Genomic DNA, 21354 nt, shown 5'->3' on the forward strand with positions numbered 1-21354 from the left:
AGGTCTTATAGAAAGCAGGCCTGGGGGTGCGTGACTTTTCGACGCGTTTCCCTTTTGGGCCTTCGAGGGCTTTCACTCTTTTTCTCATTCACTTTCACATTGCGATGGCAACTTATGCTTTGGGGCACAGAAGAGCAAGTGTGTCTCTTTTTGTACTCCTTGAGCAGTATCTGAAGGGCTTATTACGGTGTTTACCTCGCGTGCGAGCCTCTTCAGTGGTTCACTGTACTAACTTTCACTTCTGTATGGCATTCTCCGCATATTCTGACAACATTCGGTTACCTACTGTCATACTAGAAGTACTTAAGAAGGAAGGAATGTGAATGGACGGTTCCATATCTGCACAACATGCTGAGATTCACAAATTATGTCTAGCTATCAAGCTTTAGAACAAATTGATAATATCCTTGTACTCATGCAGTAGAGCAGGGTCAATATCCTCCCAGCCTGCGGGAACCTCAGCTGCTACATCCGTAGTACCACCGGGCTGGAAAGAGCTTGGATGAGTAGCTACGATGTCTTTGTCCGCCTTGCATCTCTTTCTATTGGCCTCAACGGTCGTAGTCAAGAGAGCCTTCCGTTTCTTCCCATGGGAACCAGCAGGAGTAGATCCATGATAGTCAGGTCTGACATCCTGATCGTTCAGTATCATCTCTTTGACCTCTGTGGGGGTTAAATTGATTATATCAATCTTATCAGGGCCTTGTGCTGGTTGAATATTCCTTTCTTGACCGTCTTCAGGTGCAGGAACAATATCTGTCTCTGGTGGTAACTGGAAGTCGGGCCATCCATCATCGTCACTCCAGTCTTCTGTAATAAAGTCTCTCTTTGTGTTGTCTTCGAAAGTGGGGACTTCAGGATCCTGTTCTTTCGATAATGTTGCTACTATGGGCTTTCCGAGCAGCAGGGCGGACGGTGAAGGGAAATCACTGAAGCTGTCGTTTCCGTAATCGCTTGAGGATTCTAGTGTGTTCTTTGGAACTGGACAGCCGGAGTCATTTCCTGGCTTATTGTTTTTGTTGGTACTCGTGTTTGCTGAGGAGGACTTGTGTGTAGAGACTGGGGTTTCCATTGAGTGTCTCTGTGCTCGGGAGTCAGAAGGGTTATTCGCTTGGGTGGTAGTGCCCTTTTTGGCTATTGTTGTTGGAAGGGTTGTCTGATTAAGCCCCATTGTCTTCTTACCCCTGTCCTTATCTTCGTCGCCTGGTCGCTTCCTGTTTGCTTTGGGTGGCTTCTCGAGTCCATCTCGACAGCAGAGATGCTTACATCTGTTGCAATTAGTTGTTTCCCTTTGGACATGGGACGATTGTGATACGTTGTCTTATCTTTGCACCTATGGTTGCAGGCCCATCGACCGTTCTCAAGTCTGACAGCCTCTACTGTTTCAACTATCTGATTGTTGCTTTGATTCGAGCCCTTAGTCGTATCACTTGGAGCCTGTGCTTTGTCTGCTGGCGATTGTGGCAGCTTATTGACACCCGACCAATTTTCGGCTTGGTCTGCAGATGATTCGGGTCAATCCGTTGAATGCCTATCTTCACTAGGAGCAATCCAGCTTACCATTTTCTAGGAAATCACCGAACAAAAGATCGTCACTGTCCCAAATGTTGATATTTCGGGCGACGGATTTGGTCTGGGATGTGTCGTTACTGCGTCGGCGAGAGATGTTAGGTTTGGGCCTTTCCGACACTACATCGGAAAGGGGATCTAGCTGAGACGGAAACAAGCTTCCAGGGAGATCAGGTTTCAACTGTGCGGATCGCATAGTCCCAGCTAAGATCGTCAGCAGTCATATTACATGACGGTCAGGGGCATTCATGGGTACCTATATCGTCACACATTGCATGGCACGTCACAGATTGGCCGGCGCTTTTCAGCTCCGCACTGAAGAGTATTTCCTGACCATTGGGCATCTTACCGGCACTGTCTCGAATTAGCCTCTATGAAGCCTGTTTGGTGATTATGCCATGTATAATTCTTGCCTTATGCGTCGGAAGTCGAGCAAACGACCATCTGAAGTACCTGCCATGAAGCAGACGTACACGGGACGACGTTGGAAGTATGTCGGACATTTCTCGTTCATGAAGGCGACCTCGCTTCTTATATTGACCTGTACACCTGTACCAGTCTTAGTTTCCTGCTACTGTATCAGCAAGAGATCTTAATGGCTTCTGGTATAATACCTTGCCAATCATCTTGACGGACACTCGAAGCTTGGGAAAATCAACAAGCCGCTCCAGCAACTTCCTCCCGAACGGAGGATTTCTGCTCAAGATCATATCAATCTGATGGGGCTCACAAAGCTCCAGTGCTTCAAGGCTAGTAATTCCTGATGACGCTAGTTTCCGAACGGCAACCACACCAATTTGTTCAATCTGCTTCATCTGAAGTGGAGAGTCATCCCAAACTCTGGCTCCGAAGCTTCTTGCAAGCTCTAGTGCGTTTCGTAGAGCGATGGAGTCTTCGAGGCCTACTTGACAGTCAACTATACAGCGAATGAGCCTGTTGATGTGAGAAAAGACGAATGTCTTGTCCTGTTGAAAAGTGAACCTGTGCTTCTGGAATGGCTCGCCATCTGGCAAATCAACAGCGCCTAACTCGGACTGGATCAACAGTGAGATCTTGTGTGCGGAAAGTGCTATATCCACGTTCACTGGGAACCGAATTGCATTGGAGCGATTGATCTCTTTATATAGGGACTTCTCGCCCGCCTTGAATCGTATCTCACGGAACTCGTCTGCTCTCGAAATCACCGACAGCTGTATAGATTGTTAGTCGTAAGTATGCCCCGCGGCGAAGAATACTATTTCTTACAATCTGGGATACGGTTGAATGAGGCTTCAAAGTAAGCAAGGTTTTCATCGTCTCGAAGCGCACATAGTATCGCGCCATGGCATCACCAAACTTGGTGGATTTGAGACTGTCAGCGGAGACTAGCCCACAATCCTGAAGAAGCTTTATATCTCTCTGACATATCTGTCGGAGCATGTCCTCTTCGTCTTCTTTATCAGCGTCTTCCTTCAGTCGATAATATGTCGGGTTCCTTCTCATCCTCACGAAAAAGAAAGTGCCAGAGAGCCATCTGATAGCAGATTCGATGTCTGTGATGTTGCCAAGTCCGATCTCTGCATTTAGATGGTCAGTAAGATTTAAATGTAGGCAGCTTTCAAGGCTCTCAGAGCCAGACACGAGCCTCTCATAGTGTGCTTCGCGTGCTTGTCTTGTCATTATTACAGCTGTAGCACTGTCATCGAACTGTGGTCGACCGGCGCGCCCTAGCATTTGCATGATTTCTAGGTCGGAATATTCTTTGCAGCCTCCCTCTTGCCACCCGACTGTTCCTTTTATGATGACAAGATGGCAGGGCAGATTAACACCAACTGCAAGAGTTGATGTGCAACAAATTATGCTAACCTGTCCATTTAGGAACCCTGTCTCGACCGAGCGGCGATCATTTGGATCAAGGCCAGCGTGATGGAAAGCTACTCCAGCAGCAATCGTGGCTACACAAGTTAATCTGTATCACCATATCTTAAGCGGAAAAGGTGGTACCTCTTAAGTCAACGTTCTGCACTTCCATAGACCTTCCTGGTCCCTTCCATAACCTAGCAGGAGAGTTGGACATGGTCCACAAGCGTGTAAGCTCCTTCGCGGTAGCAACAGCGGAATTCCTCGTGCAGCAAAATATCATTATTGGCTTCTTTCGGGAATGAGATGATATAATATCTGCAAGTCTACCGGAAGAACATCAATAGCAAACTCTGTTTCTTATGGGGACAACCTACTTAGAGGTACACATCTTGTCGAATGCGAAATCGTTGGCGTGAGACTGGTAGCCGTACACGAACTTCTGCAACTTCACAGGACGAAAGTCCTCACCGAAGTGCTCTCTGTGGGCAGGCACATGCTGATTTACTGGATCCCTACCTAGCCAAGTTGCAATATCCTCTGAATTTGGAACCGTAGCACTCAGAGCGATAAAGCGAACGTTCGACCCGTTTGCTTTCATGCGGGATACGACAGCTTCTAGGGTTGCACCACGCGCTTCCTTGAGGATATGGACCTCATCAATGAGGAATAGCTTGACGAGCTGCATTAAGCGTGCATGGTCCTTCCACTTCCGCGTCATGCTGTCCCACTTCTCGGGTGTCGCGATGATCACTTGGCTGTTCTGAACACTCCTCAGTTGAGTGTGGTCTGTATCCCCGGTCAACTCTGCACATTGCAGCCCTAATGTATTGAACTTTCTACTCCAGTCTCTGAACTTCTCGGAACAAAGAGACTTGGTAGGTGCCTGATATATCACTTTGAACTGTTCATCTTTGAGACGATTGAGTAATCGACATATTGCCAGTTCCATTATAGCTGTTTTCCCACTGCCCGTGGGTGCGGCAAGGATAATGTTGCTATCGGTCTTGTAGACCGATTGGAAACATTTTGACTGTACGGCATTGAATACAGGAAATGGAAAGATCGACCGGTATTTATCTGGGAGTTCATGCACAGATACGAGGACGATCCCTCGAATTGAAATTGGAAGATGTTGTTGGAAGGGGCCTCTTTGCCGGTCTTGGCGGGTAACTGACGATATCTCAGCAGAGTGAGAAGCCAGTATTTCACGGTTGGAGGAAGTATGACATCCAACATTGTTCTCGAAGTCATATTCAGGAGCATGTTTATTCACCCTACCAGCTTGCATCCTTATCAATGGACTAGATGGCGATCTCACACCCGTATCCGAAGAACTAGAGCCGAAACTTTGACGTGGAGTGGCATGAGGACCCGCTGTTGTTTCAAGCCATGTTAGCTTGATCCTTCAGGGCTGAGATCCATGAACCTTATATCAAGTATGTCCTCTGACCTTGAAAGAAACGAGAAACCCGGTTATAGTCTGTTCTTTGGGGAGGCCTGGACAACGAGCCACGGTCTGCGAATGAACCGGCTGTCTGAGGACTCTGTCCTTGCTCATCTGATTGGGCCAGGAGTTCAAGGTCTAAGGTTTGGATGATCAGCCTGATCTAAATACTCTGAGATGGCATTGTGGGGTAGTTGATTGGCATACCAAAGGCATCCAGCTCTAGATCATCATCCCGAGAAAACAACTGCAGCTCAGGTCGATAGCTCCTAGAGTCCTCTCTGGGTAGTCGATTGAACAAAGGTTCCTGTGCACCTTCGACTAATCTTTGATCAATGATGGCACTTGGGTTTGATCGGCTGGGAGTAGGGAGTTGAGGAACGGCTCTACGCTTATAGGGAGCATTCCGACGGGTTTGAGGGATTGAATGATAAGTATTGTGCCGCATGTTAGATAGTGAGATGATGGAATGATACGATGGGCAAGACGCTGCCACATCCACGTTTATCACGGATAGGTGAGAGGAGGTTGAAACAGAACTGGGTAGATGGGAAGGGGAAAAGTCACCCGCTATGTAGCACGTGGGATCTTCTACGGCCAGCATACAGCAAGCGGACAGAAGTCTTGATAGATGATACATGTAGCAATCGACCTAAAGCCTTTTAATTTACCAGTCTCCATTTCCTAGGAAAGTAAATTGCTCAATGTGATAATGATCCGTGGGTTGTAGGATTGCGAGTCGAAAGAATCAACAACGAAAGGAATGATGTGAATAAAGTACAAGAAAGTGGAACTTATATGACGAAAGCAAAAGGGGCATCATCGCTTCTATCCATCCTTATTTACTTCCCAGAAAAACATGATACAGCAACGCGAAGGTCATCCTACGCGGAGAATGCGAAGATAATGTCTGCAAATTGGAGTTCAGTGGTCTCGTGAGTGCTTTTCGAAATATCCACCGCTTGGGGTGCGGCCAGCGCGTACGTGGCCCGGAGATGTAGGCCTGGACGTCGAAAGCCCATCAGTAGAGAGGAAGGGGGTTCCAGGAAGCTTTATGGAGATCTCATTAGGCGATGGGGAAGCTGGTGAAGCATCCCCACTCTTGCTTTCCTTCTCGTAGCGATCCACGCGGATCGGAGGCGGACGGAAGGTTTGGCGCTTAGCCTGGGCAGATGCAGAACTTGCATCCTCGCAAAGGCAGGTAACCACCAACACTGCGAACGATCCCAGGAGATACTGTGAGGATTAGCACCTACTCATAAATGAAGGAATACGGTCACATACATTGGCAGTGAGTTCAAACTCAAATAGCCAAACGCTAGCCAGTGTGGTGAGTACAATACTCGCAGCCATGGCCATGTTCTTGCCATCCCTAAATGCGTAACCAATGTAAAAGGACGTGGCAATGCCACCAATAGCCTGAACGACAACAGTGGACCAGACAATCCAGTTGTAGCCCTCGAAGAAGCCATTGGCAGCAACCTTCTCGCCATCCAGGAAAATTACACCGATGAAAAGTGCCGGGAATATCGAATAGACGGACAACTGCACGTTACGGATCCAGAGCGATGTCGACTTGGCACTATCCTTCAGTACTTTCTCGAAGTAAACGCTCGCAACGCCAGAGGCGAGGCAGGCGCCAACTGTGGCCAAGAGGCCGACGGTAGCATTAAGTCTAGGGTTGGCGGTCATCATATCCTCCTCGATCCCCTCATAGGTTGCAGAACGCTTATGTAGGCTCTCGCGTCCTAGTTTGGAAGCTTTCCACTCTTCCAGAGACCGCGGGAATGCAAGACGCGCAGTCTCATCTTGGAGAGTCATGTCGTCGGGGTTGCCAATGGGCATCTGCACCAAAGCAACGCCCGCCAAGAGAAGGACCATGAGCCCCAATTTCCGGAGTGAGACAGGTCTCTTAAGCAGTACCAAGCTGGCTATGGCCACGACGATGAGTTTCAATTGGTACGATGCCTGAAAGGTGGCTGGCGGCAGGTTCGACAGGGCGATGTACTGCAGCGAATTTGCAAGCGTATAGAGACAGGCAGGAATAGCAAGCTTCCAGCTATCACCGGAGAATATGGCAGTTGTGAGGGAAAAGAAAAGCGACGTCGCGGGAACCGAAGGAGGGGCTGTCTTCGAAACCTCGTACAGCGCCATGGTCAGGGAGATGGCGAGCTTTACGACCTCATTGAAGAAAACGGTAGTGGACGTTAGGTAACGCTTGCCGCCAGCCGGCGACATGACTCTGGAATAATGCAACAGCTATGGGAGGACGACATATAAGCAACCATGGACGCTATGATCAGAGTCGACAGGAGCGACTCACCAAGACAAAGGAGGTGCACTGTACGGTCAACTGTTTCCAACAAAAACAATGTCAATGAGTAAATACTCCAAATATGTCAAGCAGACAAGCGGCAGAATCGTCATAGTGGTAGTGTGTGCAATATGACCAGTGACTTACCAGTGCCCAAGACAGATGTTTCCAAACCGATCCCAGTCCCGAGGACTGGCGCTGGGCGGACTCCCCCATACTGACGATATTTGTCTTCCCCTGAACTAAACTGGGGATTCTTTTGAAGGTAACGAGCAGGTTGAATTATAAGAAGCAGTCAAAATTGTCGGGCGGCGAACAGACAGGGACTCCGCACTCGATTACCGAGGATGTCGCATACAAATTGGGCGCGTGGTCGTGGTGGGAGAGGGGTGTCTTCACGCTTGACGAGGAATTTGCTAGCGAACTAGACCGACACAGAGGATACCGACACGGTCGCGGAGTATACCAAGGATCGGAGAGCTCGAGAACAGAGCTCTCGAGGATAAAAGGCCTCAATGGAGGTCGAAAGACTGAGCGCAAACGGGGGGAGAACCAGAAGAATGAGGGAGCGAATGGACTAAAATATGAGGGATCCGGGGTATTCTTGAGACGCTTGTTTGGGCGGTGTGGATCACGGGGCAGGTGGCGGTCTAGTCCCTTTGCTTGTTCGGATGGGCACTTTTGGTTCCTCCCAGCCATACATTAAATTCGGTCCCAGAACAAGTGCTTCGACTTTCGCCCAGAACTGCCCCCCTGAGGATCGCATCTGACGTCAGGTTAAGACATACATGCCTCGATCGACCTCGTCACTGCACTGCGCAGATCCAGCTGACGGAATATCTGCTCTTGTACCCACAACAAAGCGCGCAAGCTGCAGATTACGCTACGTTCCGCTCATCATCAACGTGCCATGATACTATTTGGTGAGGTCCGATCGGCAACACACAGTATTGCAGTCAGCTAATATCACGGTGATATCAATAATAGTAAACATGCATGATCTGCAGTAAATCTTATCACGTTACAAGGCTTGGTCTTTTGACGGGAATCAAAGCCGACGGCCTAGCTACTCACACAATACTCACAAAGCGAGGGCCAGACCCAGTCGAACGGATGTTTCTTGGCAGAACTCAGAACCTTGGTTTGTGTACCAAAGTTCCAGTCCCCCTCTATACTCGCAACGCACGGCCGGTGAGGCCTCGACGTGAGATTATGTCGTCGGTTGGGATCATCATCAGCATTCCTCTCACCGGAATCATTACAGCCCAATCCATGCGGCTCGGACCGGAGGAATTTGGGGGCCTAACAGCAATCCTTCACTAACGCTGCGAAGTAGGCAAGGTGGGATAAACTTACAGAAGCCGATTCTCGAAGCCCGCAGGGTGGGCCTTGGCCATCGTAGAGACGAAAGATTGACACCACACAAATTAGTCGACATTAGTTCCCGTGTTGAACGCTCTTAACTGTCTAGAGAGGAAAGGAAGATAGTGAGACTATACAGGGTGGTCATTTTCACCGCCATGATACTTAATAGAAAGGAGATCGTCGCAACTGCAACACTCCTTGCGATAGCTTGCTATGTCATCTGACTGACACCTTCCGTTGGGTAACTGTTTTGCTTCTTCCTGCATGTCAGTGGTTTGGACCATTCCCCAACCATTATCCTTACTATATTAGGCCTTCTGGAACTCTACTCGACATACACCTTGCGCGAACAACGTCTGGATGAGTATGGGCAATACACTGAAGGTCCCAAGTCTTATGATCACGTATAATGCAGCAGGTCATTGATTACGGGCAAGTAAGCTCGACAGTAGAATTATCAGCATAGATGGTTCAATTATGTGGACAGTGTCCGATAGTAGCCCCCTCAAGTCTAGGTCGTCTATCTACAAAATGTCTTTTGCCGTATAGCATAAGTAGCCATAACCAACCAAACATGAGTAATAAGAATTCCAAAATAAATGCCATCTGGCCGTATTTCGCTTGATCGATTTGAGAAAGAAGAACGTAAATAAGGAAAATCAAAGAGTGTATGTTGAGTCACAGGTATAGAAATGGGTGAGTGAGTGTGCAGGCGCAGGTAGGTATTGTAAAGGTTGAGTAAAACATGTCATCAAAGTTCAAAACAAAATTAAAATGAGTGGGTATCATGACTGCGAGCATCTTGCAACAAGCAACATCATGTTCAATGTACAGCCGTCATAGTTCCATTGTCGTTATTCCACCGCAATGTCCACATGGGAAGCTCATCCCTTTGCTTCGGCTCCTCGGGCTCTTCCAGGACAATTGCCTCGCTGCTATCTGTACGCCGCCGTGAGTGCCGCCTCTTGTCTTGCGGCACAGCGGGGATAGGGCGACGGGGTGGTGGCTGAGACGGTATAGGAGAGAAGCGGTGGATAGGGAGCGTCGGTGTCAACGGCGAGGCTGCGCTGGTCGATGGAGACGAAAGACCCTCGGAGAAAGCCAAGCTAGCACGGGGAGAAGGGAATGAGTTGATGGTTCTCTGCTCCTCGTCGGAAAAAGTGCTCTGACAAACGGAGCCTTCCCTTTCATTGCGGTTCGCATTGGCTTGGACCGATTTAGGAGGGAAAGCAGGGCTTAGGCGTAAAAAGGACATGTCTGATCCATAAAACGAATCTCGCGAAGGAACAGACAGCATGGAACCTTGGTCGGGCTCCAAGTTACTGTTGAATCGGCTCTCCTGGAAGATACTGGGCGTAATCTTCCCCTTCCTCTGTCGCATTGCCTCGAGGAGATGCTCCTCCTGTCTCGTCACCGCGATGACTCGGCTTCTTCTGTTGGTCTCCATCTGGGAGGCAGAGGGGGGCTTTCTGAGCTGGCTCTGTCTCTGATGGTTGAATATCGGATCCCCGTGGAAGAATTCCGGCTCAGAAATTGTGGGTATATCGCTGGATCGACGAGACTGACAGCTGGCCATATATGATGACCTCTCGGCTGATGACTGAGACACGTCCCGCCGAGCGGATTGAAGCCTCTGTGATGGGCGCGATCCACGGCTAGTGACGGACATCGGCTGATCAATGCTCCGTAATGTGCCCTTTGTCGCTTGTGCGGCCGATGCTGTACATATCTCGGCTTCGAATTCGCCGTAGGTTGCAACGCTGTCTCTAGCATTTCGATCTCTGTTTAGTCGATCGCTGTTGTGGTCCTCGTCATCATCTTCATCCTCTGAAGAGGAGAGGCAAAGCACGCTGGAGCTATTCAAGTCCGCAGTCTTCAGTGTAGTTCGACTACTCTTCTTTGGCACCGAGCACTTCTCCAATGCAGCAGACGCATGCAAATTTGGTCTCCTGGGTTCAGAGTGATTTGAAACACGATGTGAGCTTTGGCGAGAACGAGCTTTAGGAGATAAGTAGGTCTCCTTGCTCCACTCACTGCCAGAACTGTTTGAGGTAACCTTCCACAAGTTATCATCCGGGGCGCGAGAATCAACGGTTCGCCGTTTATCTTGGCCTTGGGATCGCGACTGTGAGCGGTTAGAGCGACTCTTGGTATTGCGCCGAGAATCTTGCTGCAGTTTCTGCAAGGCTAAGTCCATCTCACTGGCCCGTACGGTCCTCTCCAAGGACGGATCAAGCCAATTTGACGTCTTAGTCTCGTAGGATGATGCCTCAGGAGCCCGACCACTGTAGGTTTGGTCGGTCGTCTTTACCAGGTGAGGTGGCGCCTTTGCGAGCTTAGTGCCGGCTGCATGGTCCTCAATGTTCTTTGCCTTGGTGACCGGGTGCTCAGAAACTATGGAGATAGCAGAGGGAGAGGCCACCAAGCGTTGCGGCGACAGGAGTGGCTCAGCGGTTGCCTTAGGCTTGGGAAACAATAGGGAGAGGTCGATCCGGGGTGGGCGCATTTTACGCTTTGAGTCTTTCATCGGGCCTTTCGGTTGCCTGAGGCTGGAACCAGACTCGGCGCTTTGTCGTGACTCTGGTTTACCCTCAGCCGTAGGCCCAAAGTCGGATGTCGCAACTCCAATGCCAGGAATTGTGTTGGCTGACGAATCCCGAGAGCTGAAGTAGGAGAATAGGGCGGAGGCTGAACCTGACTGGTGGATTTTCTTTGTCGATGCTGGCATAGCCTGTCCAGGAGCATCATCTGGGCGGAACTCATGGCCCAGCAGGGGTGATGATGCCCGAACACGAAGGTGTTGTGGGGGAATAGTGGTCTCTGGAGCAGCAGTCGGGAAGGGAACAAAACCACCGCTCTTCTGCGATTTGATCTCCGGAGCTCTCATGAAGCTTGGTCGTCTCGAGCGTCGTTTGTCGTCACGCTTAGTATGAGTTTCGTGGACGGAGGCATCTGTTGTGCCGAGGATTTTGTAGGCCTTTGATGTGTTCTCATTCCTCGAATCTCCCGGGCTGGCTGCGGGTGAAAGCACTCCACTCTTAGAGGCATGCATGCTTGAAGTCCTTGGTGGGATAGGTATGGACTGCTGGGGCATTAATCAATTTAGTATGGGCGTGACCCACGTCGACACTGCGGGCTACAATCCCGATGTCTCTTCTCCAAAAATCGAGCTATGACCAGATAGCAAGAAGTGCAGAATGTCAAAGGAGAGCAGGAGTTTTCGGATTCGAAGTAAACAATTGATCCCGACGTCTTTAGGTCGGAGGATTCAGGAGGTTTGGTAGGAAGCCGGAGGTGTCTTTCAATGTTCCCCACCCCAAGTCGGTGAGTACCCCCAAGCCCGTATGTTTACCGTTTCGGTCACTGAAGATCCTCGTTTCGGGGCGCCACAAGACACACCAAATTCGAAATTGAAGAAGCGGTCAAAAGAATAAAATATTAAGGGAATTGGCGTTCTCTTGAGGAGCGTGTCAATGTACCAAACAGGAACTGAAGAGACGGATCAGGCGAGTCACGGAGAAATAAAAAGGGAACTAGAAGCAAGAGTGAAAGGGAAATTGGGAAAAGAGGGACTAGTATGCAGGTCCGGCGGAACGAGTGAAATATGACCTGGCTTAATAGTAGTAGCAGCTCGCAGGAATACAAAAGAGGGTCCCCGAGGAGCTTGTGAATGATGTAACAGATTTTGCAGGGAAATTGACCAGAATCAAAGAAGAACCGGCCGTGCGAGCCGAGAGACCTATTAGGTACTATATATAAGTGGCCGCGATTTCATTACATGTGAGCGGACTGATGATGGGGGGGGGAAAGAATTTCAAAAAGCGTGGAGGGTCGCGGCTTAAGGGGCAAAGTCAAAGGCGCCAGAAAACAGTCTAAACTCAGCATGGGCCAGCTCAGAGTTGAAGAGATCCGCGAGGAGCATGGAAGGCTCATTCGCCAATTGCTTGGAACCAGAAAATCGATGGGGAACAAAGCCATTCTCGTGGGCCCAAAAGAGACCCGGTTGTCATACTTCCAGTCGGGCAAGAACCGGCAGGGTGGTCCATCATCAGGAGAGAGGGCAAGAGACGGGCGACAGGCTGCCTACGTTAGCCCAGAGAATTAAGATTCGTGTCAGCAGACAATTGCAAGCCGGTAGTGGCACCTTAGCACCCTACAATAGCAGTAAGAATCGACAGGCACACAACCATGGGTCCATAGATCGCAAAGCGGCTCCTGAGAGTTTCTGAGTGGCCCATCCAGTGGAGGAGGTTCGAAGGTGGATTCAATGGCTGCTGGTGGCCCGAGGCGAGCGATTCCCATTCAAGTCAGGGCAAGATTTCGAGGAGGATGGGTGGGATGTCCGTGTCTTGCAGTTGTTTATTTTTTGTGGATTTGTTTTTGCTTTTCTAAATTAGTTGTTCCGGAATCAGACCATTTTTCTGGTGGTGGTCCAATATGTGGGTGCTCTATAGTTATACGCATGAGAAATGTCAGTGCCTCGCAAAATGCTTCGTCCAGCAGAGAAACGCATCCTCTTACTTGAAGATAATGAGTATGTATGAGTTGGCTAACAGGGATGAACAACCCCGATAGCCCACCATCATGGATCTAATCCTAGTTCGGTCTCCCCTTGCGCCGTCTTTCGTTCGTACAGTAAACTTCGACCGTCTTTCCTTTCCGGCTTCTTTGGATTCCAGGGGATATTCTAAAGGTCAATAGTCGCTGCAGTCCTTCGTCTCTTTCAGGTTTAGACGCGGCTGGACACGTGCGCCCAGGTTCGATTTGAACTATTCGGGCAATGCGGCAAGAAACCAGGGCAGCCACACTTCATTACTTACTATTCTGGTTACCAAGCTATTCTTTCTTCTGCCTACGGAGTACATCCAAGTAAAAAGCAATTAAGGAACATTGCCACCATATTTTCCCCGTCATGAATTGAATTTACTTTTACTACACGTCGTATGCCACTGACGTCCGCACCGGAGATTGGACCGACGCGTGCAACTCCGTCAGGAACCAGTCATGGTTTCAAATTAAGGGGCTGCTGCCGCTCGGGCTTCTCCACGGGTTCTGCCACTCGCGATCGATGGAGAGTGAACTGGTGAAGAACTACTACTTCCCATCGCCGCTTCGCCCGCTCAGCCGTCCCTTGAAGTCTCTTCCAATAGGAGTTGCAGTTGCTGCTGATCGTCATCCCGCTCACCAAATGTTATACTCAAGCGCCATAGTAGTGGGGTTCCCCAAGTGCCGATTCAATAGTCTTCGTGGACTCGATCCAAGCAGGAACAGAGTGATCTCTCAAGAAATTGACACTCCAGGCTGAAATAGGTATGTTATTGGGTCTGTTTATTTCTAATTCATACGTACCATCCCTTGGCCCTGTTGACGCCCGTGACAATCCCGCTAATGGCTGTGAGGCAAATAGTCGTGCACAGGGCATCAGTCTCCGCCATGGAAATGCAACCCTCAACGCACAATCTCAAATCTTGGATGCATGTGCTACTCGATCGTCGTCAATAATCGACAAAGCCATTGCACGGTTTCCATGGAAAGTTGCTGGAATAGCGCCCCGTTAAGACACCTTATCGAAGGTTGATGTTCAAACCTACCAGTCCATCGGAACAAAGTTGTTTGGCATCAGCATAGTTGGGTAAGTAGACCATGGGGAATTGTACTGGCTCCTGTTATGTGCAATGGCTGCCATTGTTGGGAGGTCACCCCCTATGGAGCATGGCATGGCTGTAGCCAGAACTAGGATCAGCTACACAACTAGTCTAAACCCACAACACATTTTCACGCAATTGATTTTGTGTCGCTCTATTAGCTCATCCATCATTAAGTAACTACAGTATGGGAAAACCGAAACTGAACAGCGTCCAGAGCTCTTCAGTGCTCCTTGTCCGTCAAAGTCAATTCTTTTGCAGATCATCGGCCAAGCCGCCATCCGCCCGACCGTCAACTTACCGGATGTGTCCGGACGCTGAGGTTTTGGACGGGCACCGGGTGACGTGACCTCAAGTACTCAGAGCGAGACATCTACCAATGAAGCTCAACCGATGATCTTACCATCATAAGTGCCCTACAAGATCGTGGTTCTTCGTGCGACTTGCATATCTATCCTCGATTTCTTCTTGTTCCTCTTGTGTGAATTGGCTGTTATCTTCTGCTTATGGAACAGTATTCTTATTTCAATCCCACTAGCAGCACTGATCGCAAGAGGAGCTCATATATGCCCTTCTGAATGGGTTCTAAAGAAAGGCCGCATGTTTTACTCCTCTGGTCACTGAGGCGTCGGTTCAATTTGGAGCCTCCGCCCTAGACAAATTGGAGTACATGGAAGGTACTCCCGAAACCATACGCAAACAGATCTGAAAGGATTAACAGCACTATATCAGCTAGCAAGATGTGCCTGTGGAAAAGAAAAGCTTATGTTCCCCCATGAAGTCTCCCTGACCCCTGTTGCGAACAGCCTTCATAGCTATATCCACAGTTCCAGTACGCAGTTGCTACGTACAACAAAGGATCCGCGAGTCCCTACTGCTCTTGAGTCAATAGAGTTGTTTCGTCAGTTTAAACGTCTTTGCTGCAGCGGTGATTTTTCCGACTCCTCTCGACTATCCTCGGTGAGTTGTCTACTCTCAAACTTTAGTATCCAGAGCTCTAGCCAGCTCCACGCCGTTCGGCAGAAACTTACTGGGGAGATCGGACTGTTGAGAAGCTTGAACAACAGATTATTGAACCTGCATAAACAACGTCTGATCAATTGCAGGTTCCTTAGCGACCAGGTACTGCATAAGGTGCCACTGTGCTCCTGAATGGCGAATAGCAGCTCTTTGCTCCAAACGCATGCGAGACTGGTCGTTGAACATTTATACTGCTTACAGCGGGTCCAGTGATTCAAGCCATTGGGTCTATCTCAAACTCCTCTAACCTGCCAATGTTCTGCATAGCTCGCGTCTGAACGGAAAATAGCGTCTTCGTAAGCTGGGTCACACAAAATCCCAACTATTAGGGGACTTCTCGGTGAATCCAAATATGTGCTAAGCATTCATATCTTTACTGCATAATCCGCAATTCGAAGCTCCCGGCTGAGACCATCTCAGCACTGGAGATGCTCTAGTTACCAAGGCGGAATGAGGTAGAGCATCCCCAGTTTTCGGCCCACGCATTCAATCTACCAACAAGCCAATAGTTACAACCATCCACACAGACCCCCAAAGTTTCCCAGGTTAACCTTCATCGGGGTCAAATAGTCGACAATAGCACCACTTTCTCCTCATCCACTTGCTAAGGAGCTTCAATTGCGGGGAATTGGGAAGTTTTGAATCTTAGTGCCCCTTTTTATCGGGTCCGTGACGATCAACCAAACCTTGATATTTACTCGCTTTTTCTCCCCCGAACAAGAAAAAGAAAACATCTGAACCAATCTTCAGAAACCAAAAATAGAGAAGCTCTTTGCAATAGTACAACCTGCAGACAACAAAGCCCGAGAAAAGAAAACCTTCCTCGCCCTGGTCTCAAACGTTTGAATCCACAGAGACTAGCCCTTACTAAGAATTGGTTCAGCCCTGAGGGATTTCAGCATGATTTTGACCTGATTGCCGCCCTGAGCGAGTTCGGATCCCCACGTCTATCATTCCCGCATTGAGTTATTGTATCCTCGTCTACCCGAAAATAGACATTGCTGACTTGACATTTCTTAACTATCGGTACCAACCTATTGTTAGCCCCATCCTTACAAAGTGCTCGGGGACCTGAATTAGTCTGGAACTCTGGATGATTTCCCCTGTTAGCCTGTAGCCACTCCCGCATCCCTCACGATCGATCTAATCCCCCTTTCGACAATGCTCCGAATATGACGGCTCAGCACCACGGAGCAGAACACTTTACTTTACTAGCAGATATGATCTGATTCGGATCTATTCAGATACTGATTCTTATCTAGTCTACTCTATCTAAGCACATGCATTTTTGCCGAGCTCGATACGCGAGCGGATAATTACTTACGTGCAGCGCGCAAACTGCGTACTTACTAACTAGTTACTGGGCTGCCTGTTAGCATGTGAATAAGGAGTAAGTGAGCAAGTGGGTATATGTCCGTCGATCATAAACCCCAATCGCCTTTACACTACACTACAGTACACCATTATAGCCAACCCATCAGGAGAAGAAGAACTGCGAAGCGAACCTAGCCCATCGCATCGCGTGTTTCACCAACCCTCCTAGACCGACCATGCAACCAAACTACACCTAAATTTCCTCCCCTCCCCCAAAGACACCATTAGTAGCAGTAAACGGAGTCATTCGGTCGCAAGGAACAGGGTTCGGCAGTCCGGCAAGCACCGAACTGCCGGGCCAGACTCTGGAGTTGTTTCACCATGTTACTTAGCCATGAGCTTAATCCTGTCAGGGACTTTTCAGGGTCAGGGTTCCCATGGCACGAGACACAACAATTGGAGAATTTTTGGACGCTTTGTGTCAGAGAGTGACATCGCTTTTTTGGGTAGGAGGGGGAAAGACAGAAATTTTTGTTTGGTGATTTTGGTATATATGAGGTTTCGGATGATATGTGTGTAGTAGCTCTGATTTCTGATAGAAAAGGACTACGTGTAGTAGTGGTTTGTAAGGTACTACTAGTACTACTACCACTACTACTATTGGTGTAGGCATGATGCTGGCTAGCTGATGCGCAGGACTATATTTGGCACAGTCTGTAGCTATCTGAGCAGAGGGGCAATAGCTGTTCCCATTTACTTTCTTGGGTATTCAGTTGTCTAACTATGAAACATTGTCCATAATATGTGAGTTTAGGGTGCATGTTCTGTTTTCGCTTTCTCGGTGAGTTACTGAGCTATGTAGTATACAGTCAGTTCCAAGGGCCCGAATAGCTCCGAGTATGGTGATGGGTGATCATGCTCCCGGAATACATAAAAAGGTAAGTAGCTAAAGTAGCTAGCTGCCAATCACTCAGCTATACGTTCCAGGGTCCTGCTCGTGCCATGGCTCAATTTCCTCCACTCTTTCCTCCCCGAGCGGACCCTTAAGCTTCATTTTTGAATCAATAGTTGCTGGTTTGAAACACCGGGGTTGCGGGTGCACTGCACTGACCGGATACCTCGATTGTCGGGTGCACGGATTTTCGAACCACTATCTTAAGAGGACATCCCGCCAATGATGCCATTCTTGTCCCGTTCTCTTCTCAATGACGCTTGAATGGTGGACCTGTAATGTTCAGTAGGTGAGGTTTAGGCTTTCTTTGGCTGTTTCAGTTAAGAGACAGCGACAACTTTCGTGCTCGGGGTGAGTATCCGACTAGGAACTGTCGTTCTCAGATTGCTCTGCGCCAACATCGACAAGTTTGGAGTAATTGCTGATCTTGCGCCTCTTGCGGTTGCTGCGGCGTAGACTGCCTTCGCTGGGAGTCCGACGATTGGGTGTTTGCTTCGAGCGAGGAGTTACGTTTTTGACGGACTTGACTTGCTGTTCGGCTTGGTTCCTGCTGTCTTTCCTCAAGACTCGATCACTGACTCGTCTTGGTGGGGACGCATCTTTATGAGCAGTATGTTTCGGGGTATGGGGTTGGCTTTGTTCGTTTGCCAGTGACGCCAGTCTCTTCCGACTTCGGGTTTCTGCTACCATGCTTGTGGATTTTTCCTTTGGTATCGGCGTCTTCCTTCCGCTTTCTTGAGCATCAAAAAGCGATTCTTCCAATTTATCTTCCTGAGAAAACGATCTTGTGATGCTATGTAGCTCATCATTTGTCACTACTTGTGATGGCTGAAGCGAGTCCTGCGGGATGTCTTGGACATACTGGAGTAGGTTAGCATTATAACTGCCTTCCGTTGCAGGTCAACTTACATGATGCTGAATCTTGATCATGGGGCTAAGTATCTCCGCTTGTAGCCTGACTTGTATGTCCCCCGAGCTAGGGAACATGAACCTGGGCAAACCTTTCAGTGGAAATCCTTTGGCTTTACTTCCCGGGGTCGGCTGGAGGAGTCTACGCTTTTTCAGCAGATCTATAATTTGGACAAGGGTCTGCCCGTTGCAATCTGTTAAGGGTCAGAGGGTATAGCAATATGAACTCTGAGGTACTCACGAAGCTTCTCTGTGAATAACGACGTTCTATTGGGGTAACCCTCGTTTAGTATGATCCTCACGGCTCTCCTTAAGAGTACTAAACTACTCATTTGATGGAGTATATGAGGTTCGTCTGGCATAAGCAAGCATTGATAGCAAGCATGAATGTCGGGGACTCTTGGGTCATGGGCACCTTCGTATCCATAGCATAACAAATGTTGGCGCGTTTGACAAAAGGCACATTGGGCCTATCAAGATTAGTTTTGATCTACCTATGGGCTGTCAACTTACCATGGCCTCCTCTTCACCATCCCAGCCGCATTGGCATCTGACACTATTGTGATCCTCAGCCGTTCTCGTAGCAGTAGAGTCGTGTGAATGCAGATATTCCTTAATTTTGTGCCTGCTTTCTTCCGTAAGGACAATCTTCTGATACTTCGTCGCAATGCCATTCTCAAATGCGGTGCCAGGTTTAAGTGGCTGTGTAGGTGCCAGTTCACCATCCGAACCCTCAGTCCCTTGCGACTACTCAAATTAGTCAATTTGCCAACCGTCTCAATTCTCGATCCTCATGGGCTTTCAACTTACAGGTAGCATCATTCGTAATTGATGCTTATCCACAAGATCCTGCGTCGACACTTTTTCGTTCTCGGCTTTCTGGCACAGAGATGAGCAGAGATCAGTGTCCTGGCGTAAGCCGTTCTCCATAGATAGACTGCCACTGCCTCCCAGTGTACGCAAGATATCCTCTTTGTCATCAAATCCAATATCTTTCGTTCTTCGTACGGAATCGTTAAACTCAAGATCAAGAGGTATCTGAGGCAGCGGTTCTGCTCCCTCGGGCTCGGATCCGGTCCATTTGAGCGAGGTGACTTTAAGCCCAACACTACGCCTTCCAATTAGTCAAGGTTACCAAACATTAGTAGCCACTTACGTATGCCGTCCACTGTTCATTTGTCCACAAGACTGCGATTCCCTTTTCCAGTTTTCGCTGAGAGGGAATTTGATCGTATCATCATCGGCCCCATTGAACCCCGGGGGCTCATAGTCAGGAGGGCAATCCTCCGTATAGAAAAGATGAACCCCTAAGCTTCTCTTGTCTGGAAATATAATTAGCGGCAGTATCAGGCGAGTGTATAAAGGTACATACTCGGTAGAGTGGGAAGAAAGGCACTAAGAGTGATCAAGCGCCGTACGATCGTCTCTAGGCCTATCCGGGCTGTCTGTGCAGTTTTCATGTCGGTCACACAGCCCATTGGTTCGAGAGATAAACTTTCAAGGCGAGTATTGACATCACCTTCCGCCCCTGTGTATCTAAAGGAGAATGTGTATGATTCTAGCACATTCTCGGGCGCATCCTTGTCGACCAGTATGGTCAATTGAACAGCTTCAAGCACGTTTTTGCTAAGTGCATCGAAGATGCCGGTTTCCTATATATGTGAATAGAGGGGATCATTACCAGCGATGATGGAAACTGACCAGAATATCAAGAATCATATCCGCTTTGGGATCTGATCCCCGGAGTATGATCTTCAGCGGCTGACCTTTCTTGCCTCTGCCAAATGGTACATTTTCCTTGGAAGCGAGGTCTTCTCTGTGCGTGTGCTTGTCAATGAACTGTCGATAAGAAAGGTCGCCCTCACGTTGAGCTTCTCTCAAGTCCCGATCGTCGAAACATGGAAGCGGTAGAAACTCCCTGCGCAACACGTATAAGACTGGCTCAAATCTAGGGATTTAAGGCCGGCACCCAACGAACCGAAGATAAAAGAGTGTTCCAAACTATGTACTGGTATCAGAGATATGCGAGCGTATCATGAGGGAAAAAAGCCGCATACCGAGACATGTAGCATGATCTGGACCATCTCCAGGCTCTGCAGTTGCTGTAGATGCATGCTTTCTTGGAGCTTCAGAATGGCGGAAGCTTCAATCACATCTTGTGCCCTGATGCGAGCAACAGGCCTGATGTCAGCGGCAAGGGACTGGAGATTCTGCGGAGTCTGTACCTGGACCGTCGACGGAGGCCCGGTGAACTTAATTCGAACCATGCTGGGTCGCTATATAGTGCAACTGCGCTACATGTAGGCATTCAGGAGTAAAACTATGAAAGATGGCGGTCAGCAAATCATGCTAGGAAGAATGAGGCTGGGGATTGAGGCACCGTGTGAAGAACCAAAGTCAGGTTGACGACAAACGAATACCCACGGTATGGTCACGGGAGTTGCCAGTGCGTTTGTCCCTCCATTGATACTGAATTTTCTTTACAACAGAATTGGGCAATGGCCATAAAGGGTTGCTCTGTATGTATGGAGGCAATAGTGCAATTACATCGTATGTCTTCTTATGTCATGTTTGGGGGAAGTTTACGTCTCACGTAACGTCGTCCCCGGCTGGTTTGAAACTATATATAGAGAGGGGGTGAAGTCGGGTTGGTATCTGAAAATTACCCGTCACTTCAATGTTGCAGATACCACATACTTCAAAAGTGGTACAACCAATAATGCTATGGCGATGAAATGATCGGTTTGCATTCTTGAGCGGTTTCTCCTGAACAACGAACGGACAGAAGATTGTCCGAGACATCGTGTAGGGAAGATAAACATGATGCATCAACTTGATCTGCTTGACCTTAATCGAAAGGGTATTCCCCTTTCATGGTATTCCCCTTTCATGAAACAGTGTTCATTTGCAGGTTGGTAGACTAGAGGACAAATTGTACCGCTACTACTTAGCACCTAAGAGATAGTACATTTGGGGTACT

At 48.7% G+C, this 21354-nt stretch overlaps 5 protein-coding genes across 5 annotated transcripts; 1 reads left to right on the top strand and 4 right to left on the bottom strand.

Moving 5' to 3' along the window:
• Positions 1-385: 385 nt before the first annotated feature.
• Positions 386-5303, bottom strand: BO88DRAFT_442757 (putative DEAD/DEAH box DNA helicase (Mer3); the record flags this gene model as incomplete). Its single annotated transcript, XM_025709977.1, has 11 exons — positions 386-1268; positions 1298-1499; positions 1561-1773; positions 1826-1923; positions 2043-2137; positions 2184-2759; positions 2815-3503; positions 3553-3734; positions 3786-4785; positions 4862-4993; positions 5063-5303. The coding sequence occupies 11 exons, from the start codon at positions 5301-5303 to the stop codon at positions 386-388; spliced, it is 4311 nt and encodes a 1436-aa protein (XP_025564467.1).
• A 184-nt stretch (positions 5304-5487) lies between these two features.
• Positions 5488-7734, bottom strand: BO88DRAFT_403610 (putative UDP-galactose transporter). Its single transcript, XM_025706404.1, has 4 exons — positions 7317-7734; positions 7179-7208; positions 6140-7114; positions 5488-6091 (listed from the first exon to the last, which is right to left on the bottom strand). The coding sequence occupies exons 1-4, from the start codon at positions 7383-7385 to the stop codon at positions 5780-5782; spliced, it is 1386 nt and encodes a 461-aa protein (XP_025564468.1). The 5' UTR covers positions 7386-7734; the 3' UTR covers positions 5488-5779.
• Positions 7735-9357: 1623 nt separating this feature from the next.
• On the bottom strand, positions 9358-11586 carry BO88DRAFT_336414 (uncharacterized protein; the record flags this gene model as incomplete). Its single annotated transcript, XM_025702900.1, has 1 exon — positions 9358-11586. One exon carries the CDS (start codon positions 11584-11586, stop codon positions 9358-9360), a length of 2229 nt encoding a protein of 742 aa, XP_025564469.1.
• A 1215-nt stretch (positions 11587-12801) lies between these two features.
• Positions 12802-14092, top strand: BO88DRAFT_424236 (uncharacterized protein; the record flags this gene model as incomplete). The annotated part of the gene is made up of 5 exons (XM_025708721.1): positions 12802-12874; positions 13214-13281; positions 13555-13617; positions 13820-14012; positions 14046-14092. 5 exons carry the CDS (start codon positions 12802-12804, stop codon positions 14090-14092), a joined length of 444 nt encoding a protein of 147 aa, XP_025564470.1.
• Positions 14093-17828: 3736 nt separating this feature from the next.
• BO88DRAFT_336980 (putative meiosis specific protein Hop1) lies at positions 17829-20641 on the bottom strand (the record flags this gene model as incomplete). The annotated part of the gene is made up of 10 exons (XM_025702920.1): positions 17829-18326; positions 18375-18568; positions 18616-18844; positions 18888-19121; positions 19185-19482; positions 19531-19696; positions 19747-20026; positions 20076-20292; positions 20353-20375; positions 20432-20641. The coding sequence occupies 10 exons, from the start codon at positions 20639-20641 to the stop codon at positions 17829-17831; spliced, it is 2349 nt and encodes a 782-aa protein (XP_025564471.1).
• Positions 20642-21354: the final 713 nt, after the last annotated feature.

The sequence above is a fragment of the Aspergillus vadensis genome, assembly GCF_003184925.1.
Source record: "Aspergillus vadensis CBS 113365 unplaced genomic scaffold BO88scaffold_7, whole genome shotgun sequence".
Lineage (NCBI taxonomy): Eukaryota > Fungi > Ascomycota > Eurotiomycetes > Eurotiales > Aspergillaceae > Aspergillus > Aspergillus vadensis.

Coding starts and splice junctions, on each gene's coding strand:
- BO88DRAFT_403610 (XM_025706404.1), bottom strand. CDS start 7,385: ATGGGGGAGTCCGCCCAGCGCCAGTCCTCGGGACTGGGATCGGTTTGG. Junction 7,209..7,316: donor AACATCTGTCTTGGGCACTG/GTAAGTCACTGG, acceptor TGTTGGAAACAG/TTGACCGTACAGTGCACCTC. Junction 6,092..6,139: donor AGTTTGAACTCACTGCCAAT/GTATGTGACCGT, acceptor TAATCCTCACAG/TATCTCCTGGGATCGTTCGC.